At 46.0% G+C, this 21505-nt stretch overlaps 1 protein-coding gene across 2 annotated transcripts in view; it reads right to left on the bottom strand.

Moving 5' to 3' along the window:
- Window positions 1-21505, bottom strand: part of adamts6 (ADAM metallopeptidase with thrombospondin type 1 motif, 6) — a gene marked incomplete at both ends in the record, with an annotated part of 47275 nt that overhangs the window by 24178 nt on the left and 1592 nt on the right. The window contains 9 exons of one of the 2 annotated variants that reach the window (XM_080834275.1): window positions 1897-2004; window positions 5174-5315; window positions 9869-10015; window positions 11814-11919; window positions 14875-14918; window positions 17661-17809; window positions 18230-18313; window positions 18622-18817; window positions 19639-19817. In XM_080834275.1, coding sequence (XP_080690401.1) covers window positions 1897-2004; window positions 5174-5315; window positions 9869-10015; window positions 11814-11919; window positions 14875-14918; window positions 17661-17809; window positions 18230-18313; window positions 18622-18817; window positions 19639-19817 — 1155 coding nt within the window. Of the gene's footprint in view, window positions 1-1896; window positions 2005-5173; window positions 5316-9868; window positions 10016-11813; window positions 11920-14874; window positions 14919-17660; window positions 17810-18229; window positions 18314-18621; window positions 18834-19638; window positions 19818-21505 lie in introns of both variants that reach the window. The other variant, XM_080834274.1, reaches the window with a different exon arrangement.

Here is a 21505-nt window from a genome sequence, read left to right as displayed (position 1 = left end):
CTGTCTACCACCCGAAAGGAGGCTAATATGATAAGACACTACATAAACAAGATTAATAGCCTGCTTTGAGGAGGGGCAAGCATCTCGCTAACAGGTCTGCCCAAAATAGCCCCCTTTAGATTGTCTTATCGGCCACGGGGAGACAAAGACATGCATTCAGACTCCCTTTGGTGGGGAGACCTGTTTTCAGAGCACACAAATTCCAGAATTGTATGTACCTTGGAGATTTTCTCCATCTATCTGGCCTGAGCTGTAGAGCTGCATGGTTCTTTGGTTCTTTGGTTCTTTGGTTCTTAGTCCCTGCACACTTAACATTGGCAACACAGTTACATTTTTAAACCATTCTTTCAACTATTGCCATAGTTTATACTGTGACTGAACTGGATTTAAAAGGCGTTGGGTTCACAATGAATTTGATGGAATGGTGAATTATATGTCTTTCCCTTTCTCACTCTCTCCATCTACTGCCTCTTTCTCACTCTCTCTATATATCTACTGCCTCTTTCCAACTTCTGCTCTATTTGATCCTTCGCTCCCTCTGTCCACCACTGTTTCTCCTTTCTCTTAAGTCTCCTTTAACCTGCATATACACCCCTTTGCCTCTCATCTCCTCTCCATCACCATCTCCCTTGCCCTCTTCCATTCTCTCTCTCTCTCTCTCTCCCTCCCCTCTCCACCCCCAGACTTCTCTTTCGTTGGCAGGGGCTTGGCCCATGACACACTGTCTAAGAAATGGCTGACACTCATATTCCTTTGAAGCCGAGGCGGCCCGGGGCAGACAGAAGTACGCCACTTGCTGGCGAACAAACACGGGCTCAAGCCGGGGCCCGCCGCTAGTCCGCCGGTGAATGGGCGCGGCGGGCCGACGCTAATGCAGCCGGACAGCTCGTGACGCGCTCCCATTCGGGCTCCTGAGCCGCCGCTGCCCCGCGCACAATGGGGACTGTGATCTCTGTTAAAACTGTCTCTCCGACCTGGCCCGCCGCAGACGTGAACTGATGACCCAAAGCCCCCCGGTGTGCATGAGTGGCCGTTGGGAATGGCCATCTTATTCCCATCTCCCAGCACAATGGAAGCGGAGCGAGCCAGAGTGAGAGCAAGAGAGAGAGAGGCAGGGAGAGAGAGAGAGAAAGAGATAGAGAGAGAAAGAGAGAGATAGAGAAAGAGAGAGAGCAGCTGTGCTGGAGAGTTGTCCATGCGTTTTGAGGCCTTGCGTATTGAGGGTAGTAATGTGGCTTCAACAGGCCCACAGCACTACCGTAAGCAATAGCTCTTTGTATGGGAATGATAGTATTTGAGCAAGTTGGCCTTACTTTCCTACAGCAATCACGAAAATAAACGCTCTGAAGACAAAAAAAAAAGGTTCTAATGGACTACCCGGGGGTCTGTAATCAGAGACTGCAATTTTTAAAACAGTCTAGTTGTATAAACCAATCAGGATAATTCCAAGGAGATGGACACTGAAGGGGGTGCACTGGCTTGGGGGGAAGTAAGCAGGAAATGCTAACGTTCCAATAGTATCTTCTGTTGGAGCACCAGCTGTTGGAGGACTAGCTGGCCCCAAATGCGCCTTTTCAAGTGCATGCACAGTATTTCTGAAAATAAATGGAAGCAATGCCCTAACTTGCTGGAATACTTGACTATGTGTAGATGGTACTTACTCATTAATGCTGCCCTCAAATTACAGTCTTTGATCTGTCCGTCCAGCCTGTCTACTCGTTTTAGGTAGGAAGGCTCAAATAGACCAATGTACACAAAACCTTTCCACATAAGGACAGATCTATCATGAATGCGATGTTAAATATAGTGCGAGGTAATCTTATTTGGAGAGATGTCAGTAGGAAAACTACTGGACTCTCCCATCGGTGGTGCATGGGCACACCGCTCCTTACTCACCCCCTTCTCGATGCTCCCCGTCTGGCATAAGGTGCCCTCGGCAGCTGGAATGCTATTGGTCACACAGCGGTTACTCCTGCTTAGACACCACAGCTCTCTACACACTTCCTAGGAAAGAAGGCAAAGGGTAGTTGGTCAGAATATAATATACACTCACGTCATGTAATATACACTCTGACTGAGAATTACGACTGCATTTACTCATATATAAATAAAGTCAAATATTACTGTGTTTAAAACATAACAATGTCTGTCTCTGTTTCACCTCCTGCAGCCATTTGCCTGTAGTAATTCAGTGTGAAGAAAAAAAAAAAACATAAACGAGACAGAGAAAAACAGACAAAACAAAAAAGTCTTTGGAACTTGTAAACAAGTTACCTCAGCCTCTCTCTCTGTCTGGCACTCTACTGACCACAACACAGTGCTGTAGGAACTGAGGTGGATGTGAGGGGGGGGGTGTCTGGCAGCTTTGTAAGCAGACAGAGGCATTAGGAAAAGCAAGTATGTGTGTGTGTGTGTGTGTGTGCGCGTGTGTGTCTGTACGTGTGTGCATGTGTGTGTGTGAGTGTGTGCAAGTATATGTGCGTGTGTGTGTGTGTGTGACAAGTTCAGCCCTGGACAACATTTGCATTACATATCCTATTAAAGTGAACTAGATCCGTTTAACAAGACAGCACTTCAAAGGGCCCACAAGACAACCGTGTAGCGAGGAGCACATCCACGAAAAAAAAAACTAAAGTTACGACAGCCAGTTCAGGCTCTGACCTCTAGGTCCCTGGCAATCTGGGCAAGGCAGCTGTTTCCAATAAGACCTGGAGTGGGTCTATTCACAATATCAATACCTCGGAGGCCAGAAGAACCCTGGGCAGGAACGTGCCGCCTTTGCTTGCAGATGGATTTAAGTGAAAGCGAAAAGACAGCGGGTCGCAATAAAAGCTCCTGGCACTGACGAGGGCAGGGATCACACTGAGGATTCTGGGAGTAAAATCATATTGCTGGAACTTGGACAAGAGGGCTTGGCTGGTACCGGGTCCATCCGGGCCAGCGGGGTTCGTTTCCTGCTTTACATGGAAATGTCTGAATGCATATGATCAATCATACGTATTCAGTGCGCACATGTTCATAACTGGATATCCAAACGACGACAATCCAACATTCTGTCATTTGCGTAGTGTTTTCGTGGTTCTGGAGCACATCTGCGCATTTCGCTACGTCTGCAAATCATTGTAGCCCTTATTACCAGATCGCCGCAAAAAGCCAGTGCTCTGCAGAGACCTGGAGAGCCTCAACACAGCAGGTCGGCGCGCTACTGAAATCCATCGAGTCCGGCGCCGTCGCGTGGATTTCCTCAATTTAATCATTAACGAGTATTTTCGGTTTGGAATGGCATGCGCCTGGTAGCAACAAGTGTCCCCGCAGGAGCGCTCCTCCAGGTCCGCGCCAAACCTCAAAAACGAGCGCCGTGGTGGGCGTGTGGTGCTCGCTCATCTCTTTACCAGATGGGCCGCGACAGAAAAGAGAAAGAGAGAAAAAAGAGGAAGATTATCCACCAGCATGACCTCGACATGCTGCGTTAAAAAGCCTTCCAGGGGCCACGCTGCTTTTTAAAGCATCTTTTCATGCTCATCTATACCGCAGGCTCTGCTTGCAGGAGTAGGATTACAGGGTTACTACTTTGGCTCCGTCGCTCCCTGTATCGTGTACTTGACTCGTGGGGGGTTAGGGGTGGGGTGGGGGGGGGGGGGGGGGGGGCTGGTCTGTGGTGATGCTGGTGGGGGAACTGCACAGGCCTCTTATATCTGGTCATTCGGTTCAAGCACACAGCCACATATTTGTCTAATGCAAGGCAATACCTCCTAATGTCTTTTCATTCTCCCCCTGTGATTCATCTGTGCATTTTCTGTGGCTTCTAACCCTCGCTGTTGCACTTTATTTACCCTCATTTGTTAATCTGGCAAGTGGGAGTCATTAGAATGTCAAGAAACAGGCAGGGGGAACCCAAGCAGCAAACCACACCACCTTCGCCCCCCTTCCACTCTCCACGAGTGGCGGTTTGAGACAACATGTGGGTAGTGCAAACAACCCCCAACAGCCCCTAACAGCTCCTAACAGCCCTTAACATCCCCACATCCCAGGTGCCAATAAAACAATCACCCATATCATAATCAGATTTTGGGGGAGGGGGGGTGTTTGATCTCGGAGGATGGAATGCTGACTTGGCAACCCTTGCTTTAATCTGAGAAGGCAGGGAACATCATTGGTTCTGATTGTTATCGGTGGCTTGTTCACGAGCACAGAGGCATCATGGGGGCTGCTGTGCTCTCCTTTGATCCCCGCACCTCAGTTCTCCAACCCCCTCTACCCTTCAGGCTAGTGCTGGATTTTTATCTAGCCCTGGAAATAGATGACACGGGAACTGCATTTAGATGGGAACACGTCTTTCTTTTTTTTTTGTCTTTGATATACGGTATGTGCTTTCTTATTTCCCCCCCTTGATAGATACAGATTGTGTTGTTGGATCCTTAAACAAACTGAACTTACATCACAAAGCTAGAAGTCTAGTTGAAGTTTAAGACTGCTCAAGCTGGATTGGCTGCCTCAAGTTGAGCCAGTGAAGGCTGGAAGGTGCTGGAAGTTTTGATCTGTTTTGTCCATGAGTTCCATTATCATTACGCTATGTGTGCCCTGCAGTCTCATTCTTTCGCTACCAGCGGTCAAAAATGGCAAATGAATCACTGTTAACTGAGACAAACCACCATCCTGGTGCCTGTAGCCATAATCAGATGAGCGCTGAACATTTTACTTTTAATTGGGCATATAAAAAGCCAGCAGACTGCCATAAAGCTGCCATGCTGAATCGGAGCCCAGCGGAGGAACGTAAAGAACACATCACGGCCACACACTCCTCTTTCCCCGGGTCAGGAGGAGGTAACGATTTGACCTGAGGCTCAGCGTTTGCCTCCGAGTTCACAGGCAACCCATTCACCTCACCAAACACACTCTATTAAAATATTAAGTACAGGACCATGGATATATGAACAATGCACAGTATGGTTGGGTATGTTTATAAGCACACACAAAGCAGTGATAAATCAGTAATGTTGTTTCTACATAGCATTTTGGGTGACTATCGTTAAATACACACAGAGAAACATACACACACAAACACACAGACACACAGACACACACACAAACACACAGACACACACACACACGCACACAATTGAGCACTTGAATGTGACATGTTCGAAGTGTGAGTGCAGCGCAGGCATCTTACCCCATACTTGCACTGCCTGGAGGTGGCGCCATACTGGAAGCGACACTGCTCATCAGCATCATACACCTGGCCTGGGGCAACGCTGGGGTACAGAAAGTCTCTCTTCAGAGGCTCGTTGTCCAGGCAAGTCCCCCGACCTGAGCTGTCAAAAAACAAAGACCTACAATAAGAGCCTACAACACAATGGCAGCAGGATCTAGATAACACCAATAAACCTTGAAGTAGGACTGAGACCCTTTTATACACCTACAATAGGATTAAGAGGAAAACATTGAAAGAATAGACAACAACAACAGATGCGAGACTACAAACAACAGACCTCATAAAAAGGGTTCGGTAAGTCCCTATAACAAACCAACTATTGGATCAAGACTGTGCTAAACCTATAATAGAATTTAAGCCTATAATGGACTACAGCAGGATCAAGACCTTACATCAGACCAACAGTAAGAAAGAGACTTCACAACAAACCAACAACAGCTGCCTGTTATAAACCTTTGGCTCTGTGGCAGTGTCCCTCAGATAGGTGAAAAGAATAGAAATGTACTTTCTACACAAAAAAATGGGGGGAAAACTGGAGACCCTTCGCTGGAAGTGAAGCCAGGCCACATTTACAGCCCATTGGCTTGAGTTATAGAGGGAAACGATTGAGCATGAGCAGGAGAGAAAACACAACACGGACAGACGGCAGAGAAAACAGACACAGCCAGGACTGTCCCCAAAAGCCGAGCCCAGCCCGTAGCTCTGGACTTATATGGTCCTTTTTTTAAAACCCACTCCCAACTCGCAGACTCCCTGAGAGGGACCCAGCGCAATGACGAGAGGGTGGTGAGAAAGAGCGCAAAAGGGGGCCAGAGGTCCTCCGTCCGGGACGAAAAAACTCTTGTTTAGTCTGTTTAGTCAGATAGAAATATGTATGTCCACGAGGGCCGTCTGTTATTGCTGCTGCTGTTACTGCTGCTGCTGCTGCTGCTTGGGACTGTCTCTGGTGCAATGGTACAGCACACTACTGCTGACAACACACACACTCACACACCTACACACACACACACACACACACACACATGCACACACACATGCATGCACGCACACACACAGCAATGGTGGCCAAGGGGACGGACAGAGCTGGGCTTGTTGGGGCCTGTTTATTCTGGGGCTTATTTTATCCTCCGTGTCGCTGCGCTGTTGTTCCTCCGCCTGCACCCCCCCCTCCCTTCCTTTCACTTCCCTTCCCTTCCCTTTTCCGTCCACCCGCCTGGACACGGGTGACTGGGACTGGCAGGGTCTGAAGAGGAGGCAACTCCGGCGTGTTCCGGCCCTCTTTTGCTCCACAGGGATAAAACAGGCAATTATTACATGGTGTTCCTTCCAGCGGTGCACTGGGGAGTCTGCATGCATTGTCTGGGCTACAATTGAGATGCTTTCTGATTGGATGATGTTCAACAGGGAGAAACTTTGTGATGGGTTGTTCTACAATATGGAGGCTTGGCCATTGGTCACTGGCCACATTGTGATCGTGACTGTTGGTACACTGACTATAATGGGTCACATTAGAGGCCTGCACAGGATTGATTTTTCAGTCCTTCTTCCACCGGATCTGTCCCACTCTTGGACGTTAACGTGGGATGGATTTTTCAGTCCCATTGCTGCTCGCTTCCATGTGTAAAAACCAGTAACCTTGTGCCTGTTTATGTAAACCATGGGTTATTTCTTGATGATCTCGTGCATGAATTAACACTTCAAGAACATAAAATCTACTTTTATATTTAAATATTTACATTTTTACATACATTTACATATACTTATATTTTGCAGAACATCACTTTCTTCCCGCCCGCACCCGCCTGCTGTGATCCAAATGAGTCCTACGCCTCAGTCTTTTGGACTAGGTCCCGCTGGACTCCCGTCTTTAGATCTCACCTCTTCAACCAGCTCCCCACAACTTCAAACTTATTCAACTTACTGACTTATTACTCAAAATCATAAATGTTAAGCCCACACAAGCTAAACCGAGTGAGTTCGAATAGCATCAAACTTAATCAAATATAAAAACAATGAATACTTGATAAAGGAAGCATTGCTACCGGTTAGAGACCTGGTCCTGAAAATCCACCCTTCATACACACAGTGGATGGTGATGCTAATTTAGTGAGTCCATAATATCTATGCTTCCAAGTTGGTTCAAACGATAAGTTCGAGTCCAACTGCTTTACTGATGTGGAAGCCGAGTTTATTTCTGGAGACAAATAGAGTCCCACAAGGTAGGAGATTAGAAGGAAGAAAGAAATTGATCTTTCATGGCTTGTCAAATTCGAAATGTATGGAGCAGCACATCAAATGACACCAGCTGACAGCAGACTTCTAAACAAACGGGACGCCTCGGTACAAAAAACTGCACGGGAACAGAGGGCTTTCTTTCTTTGTTTCGAGAAGTGAAGGAAGCATTAGCTGAAATCAGGATCCTTGGCTTCCCACCAGTATATTGGAGGTCTAATCTAATTGAGGACTAAACCAAATACATTGCAAAGGAAGGAATACTTGAGGTATTGCCGGGGGGGGATGGGGGCATTTGTGGTGTGTGTGTGTGTGTGAGGGGGGGGGGCAATGGCATATTCAGTTTCGTCTGCTAAGATTTCTCTCTCTTCCTCCGTTGTTTGGGGGACTAATCCCTCTCTCTGGCACTCGAAAGCCTCAACCACTGGGGTGAAAGACTAGCATGGCCAGAGGCTCTGGAAGGCTCGTGTGCTCAGTCACAACTCTCCGTTTATTGGTTCAGAGAGAGACAAAATAGTCGTTGCAGAAATATAAAGTATTACTTGACATTCAACAAAGCTTCCTTCTGGCTGCGCAGAGGCCAAACACTGCACCCTGACCAGAGAGGAAGGAACCTCTTTGTTTGAGAAACACCAAACGGGCAGAACCTAACGCACATTAAATTCCCTTAAAACAAACAAAAAAACATCTCTAATCTGTTCACCGTGTACTACTTGTGGTTGAGAGTTTGTGTTTGTCCCTGTGTAAAATTAAATTGAGAAATGATCAGTTCCTATGATGTCCACTAAATGAAGAACATCGCACACAGGCAGAGGTCACAGACATACACAGGATGTGCAATTGAATCAAGAACATTGTACACTGACATACACAGGAAGACAAAGACAAAAACAGATATGACTGCACATAGCAGACATGGCAAATCACAAACTTCATTGGCCCAAAGTCTTCCTCTAGAATTAGATGTATAAGGTTTATTCAATTTCAGTTTCTTACAGGTGGAAGGTCATCACTCACACCTCCTGAGATCAGCACAGAAGTGGTGAAACCCTGACTGATTAAACCTACACAACTCTATTATCTGCGACTTAAGTCTGTGTTATCCAATGTGGCACCACTCTGACTCTCTGATAAAGCACAATAAAGCCAGTTTCTTTTCATCTGTTCCTTGAAATATTTCATTCTTCAACCAAGACTCAACTCACTGAGTTCGGTATACCAAATTACAAAAAAGACTGTGATTACATGGAAAACATGGATGGACCCTAGCTATCCTGTTCTGCAGGCTCATCTCCCTAACTAAGGTAATATCCATCAGCCAGGAACAGTGGACCTCTACCTTCCCCAAACACACCTGATGTGGAGCTCTAACAGTGGACCACTACCTTCCCCAAACACACCTGATGTGGGCCTCTAACAGTGGACCACTACCTGCCCTCCTCTCAGTTTACCTCATTAGTTTCCCTCTGAGGTGAACCCGTGTGAAAATCCCTCCAGGAACACAGGAACTGAGAGCTGCTCCTAATCACAGGCTGAAAACAAACACACACACACACACACACACACACACACACACACACACACACACACACACACACATACTCAAGGCCCCCAGGGATCACCTCTTCACTCGAGTGGGCTTCAGGACATGAGAGCAGCCGCCACATCCGTTACACACACCATCCATCAACCCCTTAGACAAACACAGCCAAGGCCTTCCAGAGCGCTTGTAGGGCCACACAAACAATGCAACTGTGCCATCTCCAGTGGGAGAGCACTGTTATACTATTACAGGTCAGTCTGCTGTTTACCATTAGATGTCCATTAACGTATAAAGGACTATGGTGACCAGGCCTCTGAGGTTTACACAGCTTACTATCAGAACCTACACCTATGGCCCTTAATACTTCTTCCAGGACTACAATGCAAGAATCCTAAATGTTCTATCAAAAAAGAATGCAAGGCCTAACACACTTGGTTATTCTGGATGATTAGCAAAATATATATATTTTTTTTACAATATTCACATCCTGTTTCATTAACTTCAGAATAAGGTAAGGTAACCCCTGCAAAGGGTTAAAAAATGAAGCGAAGCTGGACCCTACCCTACATAATGGCAACACAAGCTGGTGGCTAAGGTAACGTTGCACTCCGCAGACGGTTTAGCTCCATTATACCTGTTTTTGCTGTTTTCTGATCCAAGGCCATTGCAGCATGTGGTATCTGGCTCTACTCAATCGATCTTGAACGCATCCTGGTCTTGCTGGGTAAAATACTTCTAAAATGGGGTCTATTTATCTTCTCATATGAAGTGCAGGTTTATCGCAAACTTCTCTGGCTGCTCTGCTGGATGTTGATGAGAGGGGTTATTTGCAGGTGGCCGGGTAATGGAGAAAACATGTTTCCTTCTTTTGCACTTACTCCAGGAAGCTGGTGATGTAGTCCTTGCTGCAGGCCGACCACGTGAACGGGTTGGTGTTGGCAGTGATGTGGGCCGCCATCAGCTTCGCCGTCTCGTGCCCCTTGGTGCCGCAGGTGTTCCCGATGCCGTCGTGGTTCATGCCAAAGCTTTGGGACGCACAGGGTGGGGTGGGGTTTGGGGGTGTGGGGAGATGACATGTGACTGGACACACACTTATTTTCACCCTCTCTCTAACACACACACACACACTTGCTTACATACTCACTCACATATATACACACATGTGCACACACACACACTCACACACACATACGTGCGTACTGAGAGCTGCTCCTAATCACAGGCTGAAAACAAACACACACACACACACACACACACACACACACACACACACACACACACACACAAAAAGAGGGCAACCAGTAGGAGTCAGTCTATGTCAGTCAGGCTTGGGGGGAAACCTTCCCGGGGGCCGAGGACAACCTCGGGCAGTTTGTTTTTAGTGTGTGTGCGTGGAGGAGGTTGTAAAGAGAGGGCTCTCTGTCTGAAACAGCTGTGTGATGGGTGGAGGTCAGAGGGCACGGCCTGTCTGCATCTCTGGAGGAACGAGAAAGTCCTAATCACCACCCTGCACTCCTGGCCCAGCCCACAAAATGCTGTCTCTCTCTCTCTCTCTCTTTCTTTCTCACTCTTTCTGGTTTTCTCTTGCCTGCTTTCTCTCTCTAGTTCTCTCCTTTTCTCTCTGCCTCTCTCCTCGTCTTCCCCTCCTACTGTCGCTCTCTACTTATCTCCATTTCTGTCATCCCATCTCTTTATTTCACTTCCTCCCTCTCTCTCTCTCTCATACATACACACATTCTCTCTCTCTCTCTGTCTCGCTTTCTCTCTTTCCCTCTCCACCAAACATACCATTAGCCTACAGGCAGAGTTCCAAACAGCAAATACATCATCATACAAATCTATTGTTTTTTTCCTCACCCTGCACATTAGTCTGGATATCAGGCACCAAAAAAAGAGATCACCTTACTCTCTCTAAGACCTCCAGGCTTACTTTCCCCCTCCTGTCCAAAAGCACAAATCAGGTTTTAATGCAAATAACAAACCCGACCACATCACACAATTCCTCTGTGTTTTTCTAAGGCTCACGTTTATGACATTTTACTCTCCTCAGGAAGTCCATGAGCCCAGAGCGAAGCCTTGGTGGAGTACTCCTTTAAAAGCAGGGACTATTTTTACAACTGCTCCACAACAGAAGCAGACACGAGACAGAAGAAAGGAAATTGCCATGCGGGTGAACTCTGCCGGGTAGCTCCGTAGACTAATACATCACCACTGTTTTTCTTAGCGAATGGGGGCTGGGGTGGCAGTGGGGTAGGGGGCGGGGGGTGCTAGGGGCTGTGTGGACACTTGTGTGGAGGGTCTACGAGGACAAAAATAATTCATGGATAAATTCATTGACAAAACGGAGTGAATTTATGCTTTCGCAGAACACAGAGAGAGAAAAAAAAACTTTCGACGAACAATTTGACAGGTAGCTCCAAAAAAGTCCAACAGTTAAAATGACCGCATACCGTATAAATCTCTGCAAACCATTTGCATGCATCAACAGTCGAGCGAGGAGGGAGACCGCTATTTAAAACATCCAGACTCGCCGCGGCAGTGGCCATCAGTCCTAGAGAATGCTCCCTGCCCAGGCACGTTTGGACAGGCTGCTATGTATTTCCCGGCGATAAACGCTGGGCCTGAATCCATCCTAAATAAAATGTCTGCGCGCTGTCAGTAGCCTGCTCTGATTAACAGCTGGTTTGCAGCTGGGGAGTGTGTCCGTGCTCCCCTCGGCAACAGGAGGGCAGAGGGGAAGACGTGCGCTTGTATTTGTGTGTGTGTGTGTGTGTGTGTGTGTGTGTGTGTGTGTGTTCGTGCGAGGATGTGTGGTAGACTCACTTGTGGCCGATCTCATGGGCAATGGTGAACGCCGAGCCCAGGCCGATGTCCTCGTTGATGCTGCAGCTCCGCTCCGGCTCGCACATGCCGGCCACGGAGGCCAAACCTGCAAGAAGCGCACATACACACACACACATACAGTCATGCACACACACACACACACACACACACACACAAAAACATGTTCATACACACATTAGCATGAATAAGAACATCCAAACACATATGCAGAGAATCACACACTGCCAGGTTTGTACACACAAACACACACACACACACACACACACACACACACACACACATATACTATACATTAGCCCAAGCATGCACAAGCACATTCACATTACACACATTTACATCCGTCTACACACACACACACACAGACATGCACACACAGGGTTAGGTCATTGCAAGACCTGACACACTTTTTCTTTGACCTTCACATTTTTTACACAGGCTGCAGCTACTTCAACTAGTGACAGTCGTGGAGGCAGCATTCTGAGCATTTACCCCCCTGGTCATTCAGGGCACTAGGAGCGGTAGGCTGAGCAGAACCAAACTCAATGAGTCATTTACCGAATCTCAGGGGGGAGTTTAGCATCCCTCGGCTAGACATTTTTTTTCTACACGGTTGACGTTGGAGCTGGAAAATGTCTAGACAAGGGGTTAGATTTATACATTTCAGTCCGGGTAGCAAGGGACCACCTGGTAATGAAAACCAGAGCTGGGAATTTAAGACAACATTTTCATTTTTTCTCTCCAAAAATATATATAGTTGTTTCATCATCTCAAAACTTTGTAATTGAGATTGAAAGAGAAGGTGTGTGAGAGAGAGAGAGGAAGGGAAAGAGAGATAGAGAGAGAATTATTATTGTATTGTTGATATGAAAAGCAGAAAGCAAAATGAATTTGTGATGTTATCCGAACGCAAACCACTCATTCTCATTCCTCGAAAAGGACATTTTTCATTGAAAGCCACACAGTCTGAACCACAATTAAACAGCAATGCTTCTTCTTTTGAACAAAATGAGTCTGTCCGTCTGTCTCTCTTTCTTGGTATGTGTGCGTGTGTGTGTGTGTGTGTGTGTGTGTGTGTGTGTGAGTGGTCTGAAGACAGACCCCAGGCCAGAGGTGTAACCTAACCAGCTGGAGAGGGAGGGAGTAGAGCCGCAGTATTTTCCCGTTCTAGAGCACTTGAGCTCTCAGACATGGTGGTGGTGTCGGGGGGGGGGGGGGGGGCTTTGCCGATTCCAGGTGTGCTGAGTCTCTCCCTCTCTCTCTCTCTCTCTCTCTCTTTCTCTCTCTCTCTCTATCCCTCTCTCTCTCAAGCACACAGACGCTGTCAGAGGGCAGAGTGTAGCACCACACAATCCTTACAGAGTTCATCTTCAGCTGTTTGGAGAAGGCTACCCAGCAGGAGCGGCTGATGGTAATGTGCTGGAGCTGACATCCATACGCATCTGACTTCACAAGAGAAGCAGGGGGAAGAGATGTACATGGAAGGTGACTGCACAAGGACTCACAAAAAAGAAAAAAGATGGAGAACCTCCACACATGAAGCAGAGGAAGGAGTAACTCTTGACCTCCCCACCCTTAAGGCTCAAACTAGAGCTGTTGGCACCCGCCCCCCACCCAACTGGAATTTGCTGTTCGTTATTGGACCTGAAACAGCGTGGTGTGTATAGGGAGGCGGTGTGAATGGCCCTTTACCCTCTCTCTTCCATATAACCCCTGTCCTTTCGCCACCCCAACACCCCCTCACCTCCACCCCTACCACCCTTTCCATCATCTCCACTTAACCCCCCGTCTCAAACAAAACTGCCCTGACAGCCCAAAGGAAGGGAGCGGACAGGGGCAATACTGGAGGGGAAGAGAAAGAGAGAGGGGTAGGTGATGTGTGTAGAGGGGAGGGGTTCTCTGCTGGAAGTTGTTTTCCTAACTTGAGGGTCGTGGTGGCATTATCTCCACACCCGACGTTGCCCTTCCACCTCTGACCTCTAAGAGGGCAGGGCTGCGACCCCGGGGATCATGATCCTCTCCGGGAGAGTGTAGCGATGTTGGGGTGGGGGTGGGTGTGTGTGTGTGTGTGTGTGTGTATGTGTTGGGGGGAGAAAAGAGCAGTGAGGAAGCTAAGCAGATGGCAGGGCAATTAAAGAAAACGGGGGAATGTGACGAATGCGGTCAATCTGTCAAACCACCCCTGGAGTCCCAATATTATGTGTATGTGTGTGTGTGTGTGTGTGTGTGTGTGTGTGCGTGTGAAGTGTGTTTAAAATTCACCCCTGGAGTCTCAATATTGCTCCCAAGATATAGTGTTTCTGCTGAAGCGCTCTCTCACAGATAAGATGGGATTTTTTTTCGCTCCCCACTGTCAGTCCAAAAAAAAGGCAAAAGAAAAAAACACAGCTCTCTGTCCTTTTTCATAAAATAAATAAGTGCTTCCTCTGTTCCTGAATAACTCTAAGCAGCCTCAAGAAACAGAGATCCCCTAAGACATCCACACTAGAGGTGTACTGTTTGTTGGAGTAATGATAAAACTTCTGTAAACAATGTTCGCTGTTCTTGCAAACTTCCCCCTGACCTGGCTACTATAGTTCAGTATATCCAGTCAGCACAATAAGCAGTCCATAAACAAAATCTTTTTTTTCTGATTGGTTAATGCATTTGCAGCCAGATTAACTTTTGGACTATGAGCATCCCAAGAGCATCCTAAAGACTGAGTTTCTTTTTCATTGATAGCAATCAGAATGGCACTTAGCTTTAGTATTCTACAGAAGAATTGCCTTAAAGCAGCTTCAAGTGGGCCAATATGTAGAGGGGTGATGTCTAGAGGCACACAACTGCAATGTTTAAGCAGAGATGAGAGTCTGGTAGGGAGGGGCGGGGGGGTGTTGGATGGTCTTGTGTCATTTTACAGTCTGATTATCTGAGTACTGGATCATCTCAAGACGGTCACAAATGTTTCAACACACAAAACTGAACAGGCAGAACTCAACACACCAGGGAGCCAAGCCAAAACAGAACAGAGCAGCACAGAGCAGTCTATAACATCATTACTCACCCAAGGTTCCACAGGGCTTGTTCTTGTATGTGCAGATATCATACCTGAGGAGACAGAGAGAGAGAGAGAGAGAGAGAGAGAGAGAGAGAGAGAGAGAGAGAGAGAGAGAGAGAGAGAGAGAGAGAGAGAAAGAGAGAGACAGAGAGAGCGAGAGAAAGAGGACAATGAGATGCCAGAGGGACAAGCTTCAGGCTCCAGCCTCAAAAGCAAGACCACAGCAGCAGCGACCTGCCTACAGCAACAAAACCTACACACCTTTCCACACCTCCTACACAACTCCAGAGGTGTGGCGAAAGATCAAACCTGATACCTCACCCTCTCTACCTGTCCATAACTTCACCATCTCTGCCTATCTCTCTGGAGTGTTTACCTACACCCTCCCTATCTAGAGGGATCTACTAGATAAAGGAGGCTTTCATTTGCCAGTGTCGTCTTGTGCCTGCACTAAGGTCTTTTAGGCCTTCAGCTCTTTAACAAGCTTTGAGACCATCTCTGTTGTTAATGGCACTATATAAAGTAATACAACTGAATTCAACTGAGATCTGCACCAGATCTGGGCTAGGTCTGTTCCAGGATCAGCTGCTGTCTGTCTTATTTACAGTAGGTTATCTCCTGCTGCCAGTGCGGTGCTGAATGCTGCTACTGCCACGTCTGGAATCCAAAAGGAATCTAAGTGTGGTTGGGAGATATCCTCAAAAGCAATCAGGAGGTACATTTTCAACATCTTAAACATGCATGCAATTTTTTGGGATTTAAAAGGTTCTGAACTATGCAGAGTTTTCCAGAATGAGCATATTGCATTCTATTTCAGATTCATTTATGCAGTTCATTCCATTTCTAGACAACACACACACACACACACACACACACACACACACACACACACACAGAAAGACAGATGATGCTCTTATGTCAAACATTAACAATACATTTGTTTCCTAAAAGAGAACAAGCACTCCAATCACGGCCCAGGCTTTTAATGTATTAAAAAGCAAGGACAGAGCTAATTAAATTTCGGTCCCCTGCACCCCACGCCTTGGCGGTGGATGCCTTCCAAAAACCAAGAGTTACAGTCTCCAGGACGACCAGCCTTGACCTCATTTGGACAACTGTTTATTTTGATTTAGTTTCTTTAATTTCCCGCTGTGCTCTCCCTCTCTCTGTCTGTCTCTCTCTCGCTCTCACTCTGCCTGTCTCTGTCTGTCTGTCTCTCTCTCTCTCTCTCTCTCTCGCTCTCACTCTGTCTGTCTCTCTCTCTTTCTCTCTTTCCATCTCTCTCACCCTTTCGTCTCTGTGGCTCACATTCCTAACAAGGCTATAGCATTCACCCTGCACTTCAGCCTAAGCTAGAGAGGCAGGTCATCCTGCGTCACATGGAGGGGACGCCAAGGCGAAGCTCCCAGGGGCCGTGCCCATGAGGCGGAGCCCAGAGTGGGCAGCCCGCTCCGTCAGTCAGGAGCCGAGGGCCCACACAAGCTAAGTAAGGCTAATAAAGCCATTCCTCTGCTTCGGCAGAGCTTCAAGAGGTGAGAGGTGATCTTCGGCCAGGATCTCACAAGGTTCACAGCAGAAAGGAAGATGGAAGATGACTGTGAAAAAGAACATGCAGGAGACAGAGGGAAAGAAATACTCAGAGGAAAGAAGGAAAGACAAACAACAAAAAAGAAAGAAGGAAAGACTAAAGAAAAGGAAAGAAAAGAAACATTCACATCCCACTGCTGACCACCTTTATGCAAGAGAGGAAGGTGATCAGGCAGGAGAGAGATCATCTTTTATCCTTCAGAGCTCGCAACAACATTTGATTAATTGATTTTTTTTCTAATGCACAAATTTCTAGCCTCTAGGATATGGCTAAGGCCTTCGGAGGGGAATATGGCACGTTTCCCCTATGGGAACAAAGCCATGCTAGCACTTCACAGGTTGCATTCCATTAGAAGAAAAGAAAAGAAAAAGTTTGGAGAGCACGCTCACTCAAAAAACTGCGAACTAATGACTGATACAAGTATGGTTTACACAATTTGAAGTGAGGCTTTGGGTCATTAAAAGGACAACCACCCCCTTAGACAAAACAGGCCAGGAATATATATTTCAGTTGCTAGGGTTATGTGGCCAAAACAGCCAGGCAACAATAAGACCTATTGCAGGTAATGACAGTGTTTTGCAACAACACAGTTACCACCCATAAATTGTAGCATGACTGGTATGCTTGAAAGAACGCAGTTGAGCATTCGCACGAGTTTTAAGGGGCTTGAAGGTGAGATGTGTGACTACAAGACCGAGCCTATTTGGAAAACGAGCCTCCATTACTAAGAGAGGCACATGAACTTAACATACTCTTATCTTAACATCATTAGCAGTATCTCATTGTATCTTATCAACGCTTAATCAGCCAGATCAGGTGTTTTTCATTTTTTTAAGCTTAGATCAGTCAGGGCTCTTGAGGGGATCTGGTGATTCTAGCATGAGATAAGTGTTACTTTATGATGCAGCCAAACTGGCAATCAGACCAACATCTCATCTGAAATTAGCACTAAATAGGCAGTCTGGGAAGCAGTGTTAAATATAGCCTGTTGTGAATGAATGCAATTGTTTTCTGAAATTAGTCTTTTCAAATGTAGTACACATATACTGTACATATGCCACATACCACAAAACTGTGTGATAAAGATTCAAAAATGTCACCTCATGGAAATGTCAGCCATAAAGAACAGTCTTTGGTTGGGCACTGGACTCAAGCAAAACTTGTATTTGAAATATGTGATTGAAACAGGGTGACCAAAACCTACCTTGTGATAAGAACAGCGTTGTCATGGTGAGCAATGCCATTCTCTGGAATGCTGTTCCCATCTCCTCCTTGGTGAGACAGAATGGACTTCTGCCACTTACAGAAACTGTCAAGAGACTTATCTGCATGGTGGTTGATCTCTAGGTTTGTCTGAAACAAAGCATACACCGAATGGTCACACTCAGGTTGATAATAAGAGTTAAACCAAAAATAAAAGCCTACACAGTTGTGCTTATGACCAACAAAGAACATTGTAAAACACTGAATCATCAGTCTATCATGAAAGTCTTGGTCCTCACGACTGTCACAGTCAGAGTCAGTGCTGCAAAGTTTGCTTCAATCATGGCAGAGTGATAAATTGTGATACTGAAAAAAAAACTTTCTATAGATTTTCTCAACATAAAATCCTGCAGGTTCTTGAGTCGGTATTAATCCTGTGTATTTACAGTACAGAATTCTTTAAAACAGAATGTATACAAATGGTCATTTCTGTGCTATGAACCAAACTCAAAGCATACAAGTTATTTTGTTGACATTGTATACACTGTGATGGGTAGAGGGTCAACATACCTGGTCTTCAGTCAGGATGATCAACCGGGTTACAATAATGTTCACAACGTTTCCAAGACTGGCATCACGGTAAAGTTTGGCAACCTGACCTCCAAAAAAGAAGAAAAGACACAAAGTCAGACAAAACGCATCCATAGGCCACTGACAATTCTAACTTAAAAAAATTAATTTAAGAAAAGCCTTGATGCTCCTTGGGCCTTGGGCTTCAATTTTCACCAAGTATCTCAAACTATTTAAACTATCCACATGAATACAACTCATTGTAATAACATCGTGTTAACAGTACACAACATTCATAACCTTTAGTTAAGCTTGAGTCAGATCACTGAATAACTAACACAACTTACATAACAAACGCAAACAGCGAGTCTGTAGAGCAGGGTCAAACTTACAATATTCATTACGGAGAGGATGTAATGCTCGATGTCCTTGCGACCGTGATAGCCGACCATCATTTTGTCGGCCACCACTAACGTTTCTACAAAGCGCTCCGAACTGACCGAGCGTTTGGGCCGCCGACCTGCGCTGCTGGGCTCCGGCGAAGGAGGGGTGTCGTTAGAGGCTGTGTGGGTGGTGGGGCAGGGGGTCCTGCTCCTTGTGAGGTCTGACAGGAGTCCGGGGGGATTTAGAGAGAGGGAGAGAGAGAGAGACAGAGGAAGACAGGCTTTCACTGAAGCTGCCAGAAATACATAACCATGTTATTATTTTAGCGTTATAATTACAAGTCTACTGTACGCTGCATATGTTATCACCTGAGAAAAATGCAGGGGTGGTACACTTTACAGTGACCTCATTTGAAAAGGCATAATCATTTCTGATGAATACATCTGATACTTCAGTTTGTTAATTATGAAATCTTGCCGATCTGATCTGAATACTAAGGGTGGGGGGTGCTGAATTGTGAGCCGCCTGTTAGCCTCAGAAGCCTAGTGGAAAAGCTATTAGATACTGCAGGCCTGGGCATGCTGGCTTCCTCCTCATGACATGTCTTCAGTGTGACCTACAGCACCGTGGCCCAAATACCAGCACAACTGTCTCTTCTCTTACTCCCTTTGTGAATTGAAGCCCATAAAAAATAACACTGATGGTACGGTTTAAAAAACACTGAAGACCATCACCATAGCTTTCTGATTTCAAACTCAGGCAAGAGACTCAGGCAATTTGAGGAGGAGGTTTATGGCACAGGCACTAAACTATGGCAAGAGGCAGGGAGCTTTGCCTCCTACCCTTTATTGTGTGTGCCATCCTAAACTGCTGTGTCCCAACCAAATATGCAATGTAAGTACGTTTCTCCGCTGTTATGTGACTATCATCCTAAACTTAGATGTTTAGATATGTTCTAAACGTCTACGCGCCATCCTAGATGTCTATTATATGTAGCATCACAGACAGTTGTAGAAGAGGTTCACCCACCTGAAACACCACAACTGAACTCTTGACTGGGCTCTTGTGGTGACGGAATGGAAGACTTTTTATAAATAGCGTGCTGTTGTCCTTCTTCGAGATTTAATTTACTGGAATTGTTGGAGGATATACTCTTTAATGGCTCAATTAAATACTGCTCTTCTTCTGTTGTAATAACACCATGCTTGTAGAGAAGAACAAGAACATTGGAAACGGGAGGTTAAACATAATCAGGCAATCACAGACAACAAGGTCAACATAATATGACACAACTGGCATCAGCTACTTCAGTCTGCTTGTACTCTTCTATTGATACTGATTCCTGTAATATCCTTTGTACAACTACCTACTATCTATCAACTATTCTTCTATCTGGTAGATGGGATAAGTGACTTTACAGATACTCTCATCTAAAGCTGGATTGAAGGCTAGTGTCTACTTCACAATTTATGCCTGATAATAGTGATTTTCTGTCATGCAGACCATGCCTGATGAATAAATACAAACAGTCACCCTGCGTACATTACACACACTCTGCAGTCACACATCTGAAACACCAAACCGCCTAAATCAGAGTGGTACATCACATTCACACCAGCAATTATACAAAGAACAACACTATCATTACTGGGAAACTAACCAAAGTACACAGTGCGGTACCCTTAATCACTCACAGTGCAACATAAATTGTAAAAGTACTTCAGATTCTGTTTATAAAAAACATTGGCATCTTCTCAGAGTCTGTAAAACCACAATGAAACCAATTAAAATCCTTGACAAAGGAAAAATAAACTGCTACACATGGAAAACAAAAGCACATTTGACATTGACCTCATGGTGCACAAATCAAAGTACTCAAGTATGCTTTTTGGCAAGTTGAGAGATTATGGCGGTGATATGTTTCAGGGGATTGTTTTTCCATTTTTGGCTTCATTAAAATAAATGAAGTAAAGCAGACTATCTCAATTTATGATTCCTGTGTGTGGGGTGCCAATATGTTTGGCTACAACAACAATAATGTATTTTTTCATACTATTTAAACTGGCCCTTGCCTGGCTTTAAGAATTAGGCTTTTTTTTGTTTTGTTTTTTGGTTGGGGGCCTTGCACCTTGTTTGGCTTTTATGCCAGATGTCATATATACTGTAGTATATGTTTGATATGGTGGATCACCTTATGCTGAATCATGCTTAGCAACAAATACAAAAAAATAGTGATGGGTCATTGTCCATAAATCCTATATTTTTATGAAAGCTATGTAACTAACAGACTTGCGGATGCATGCTCTCAAACTTGTCTGCACAAGGGGTCCCACATGTGGCAGTAACTGCCAGCTAAGATAGATTGTATTGCTCCTCACGGCTTCGATGGCCTTGTATAACTATCAGTGGTCATTTTCATAGCACCTAAACTTGTGATGCCTCTTTGATGCAGTTGCAGTTTGTGGGGCAAGGCAAGTTTCTGGGGTTCATTATAAGGGGCTTATGGGGAGTGGAGTGTGTGTGTGTATGGGGGGGGGGGGGGTTGGTCATGATGATGGTGGTGTGTGTGGGGAGGGGGGGGGGGGGGGGGGCGGGGGCGTCGCTGGCTCATGCCAGCACTGGCAGCTGCAACGCTGAGGAGCATCAAAGAAAGGTGAGCCAGCGTTAATGAACCGACACAGGGGGTGATGCTGACCTCCAGTCAAAGGTTGAGCCGACAGGAATGTTGCTTTAAGGCTTTTAGTGTGGCTGCGAGCGCCTGTGTCTGTGGAAACATAATGGCCTCAGGCCGGGCCTTGGGGCCAGGCGAAGTGACTCTAAATTCCCAAAGATTTATGTGTGTGTGTGCGTATGTGTATGCGTGCACATGTATGTGTGTGTGCGTTGTGTTCA

This window comes from Sprattus sprattus, assembly GCF_963457725.1.
Source record: "Sprattus sprattus genome assembly, chromosome: 3".
NCBI classification, from domain to species: Eukaryota; Metazoa; Chordata; class Actinopteri; order Clupeiformes; family Clupeidae; genus Sprattus; species Sprattus sprattus.
The sequence above is the reverse complement of the archived record's forward strand: the minus strand, read 5'-3'. Positions and strand labels throughout refer to the sequence as shown.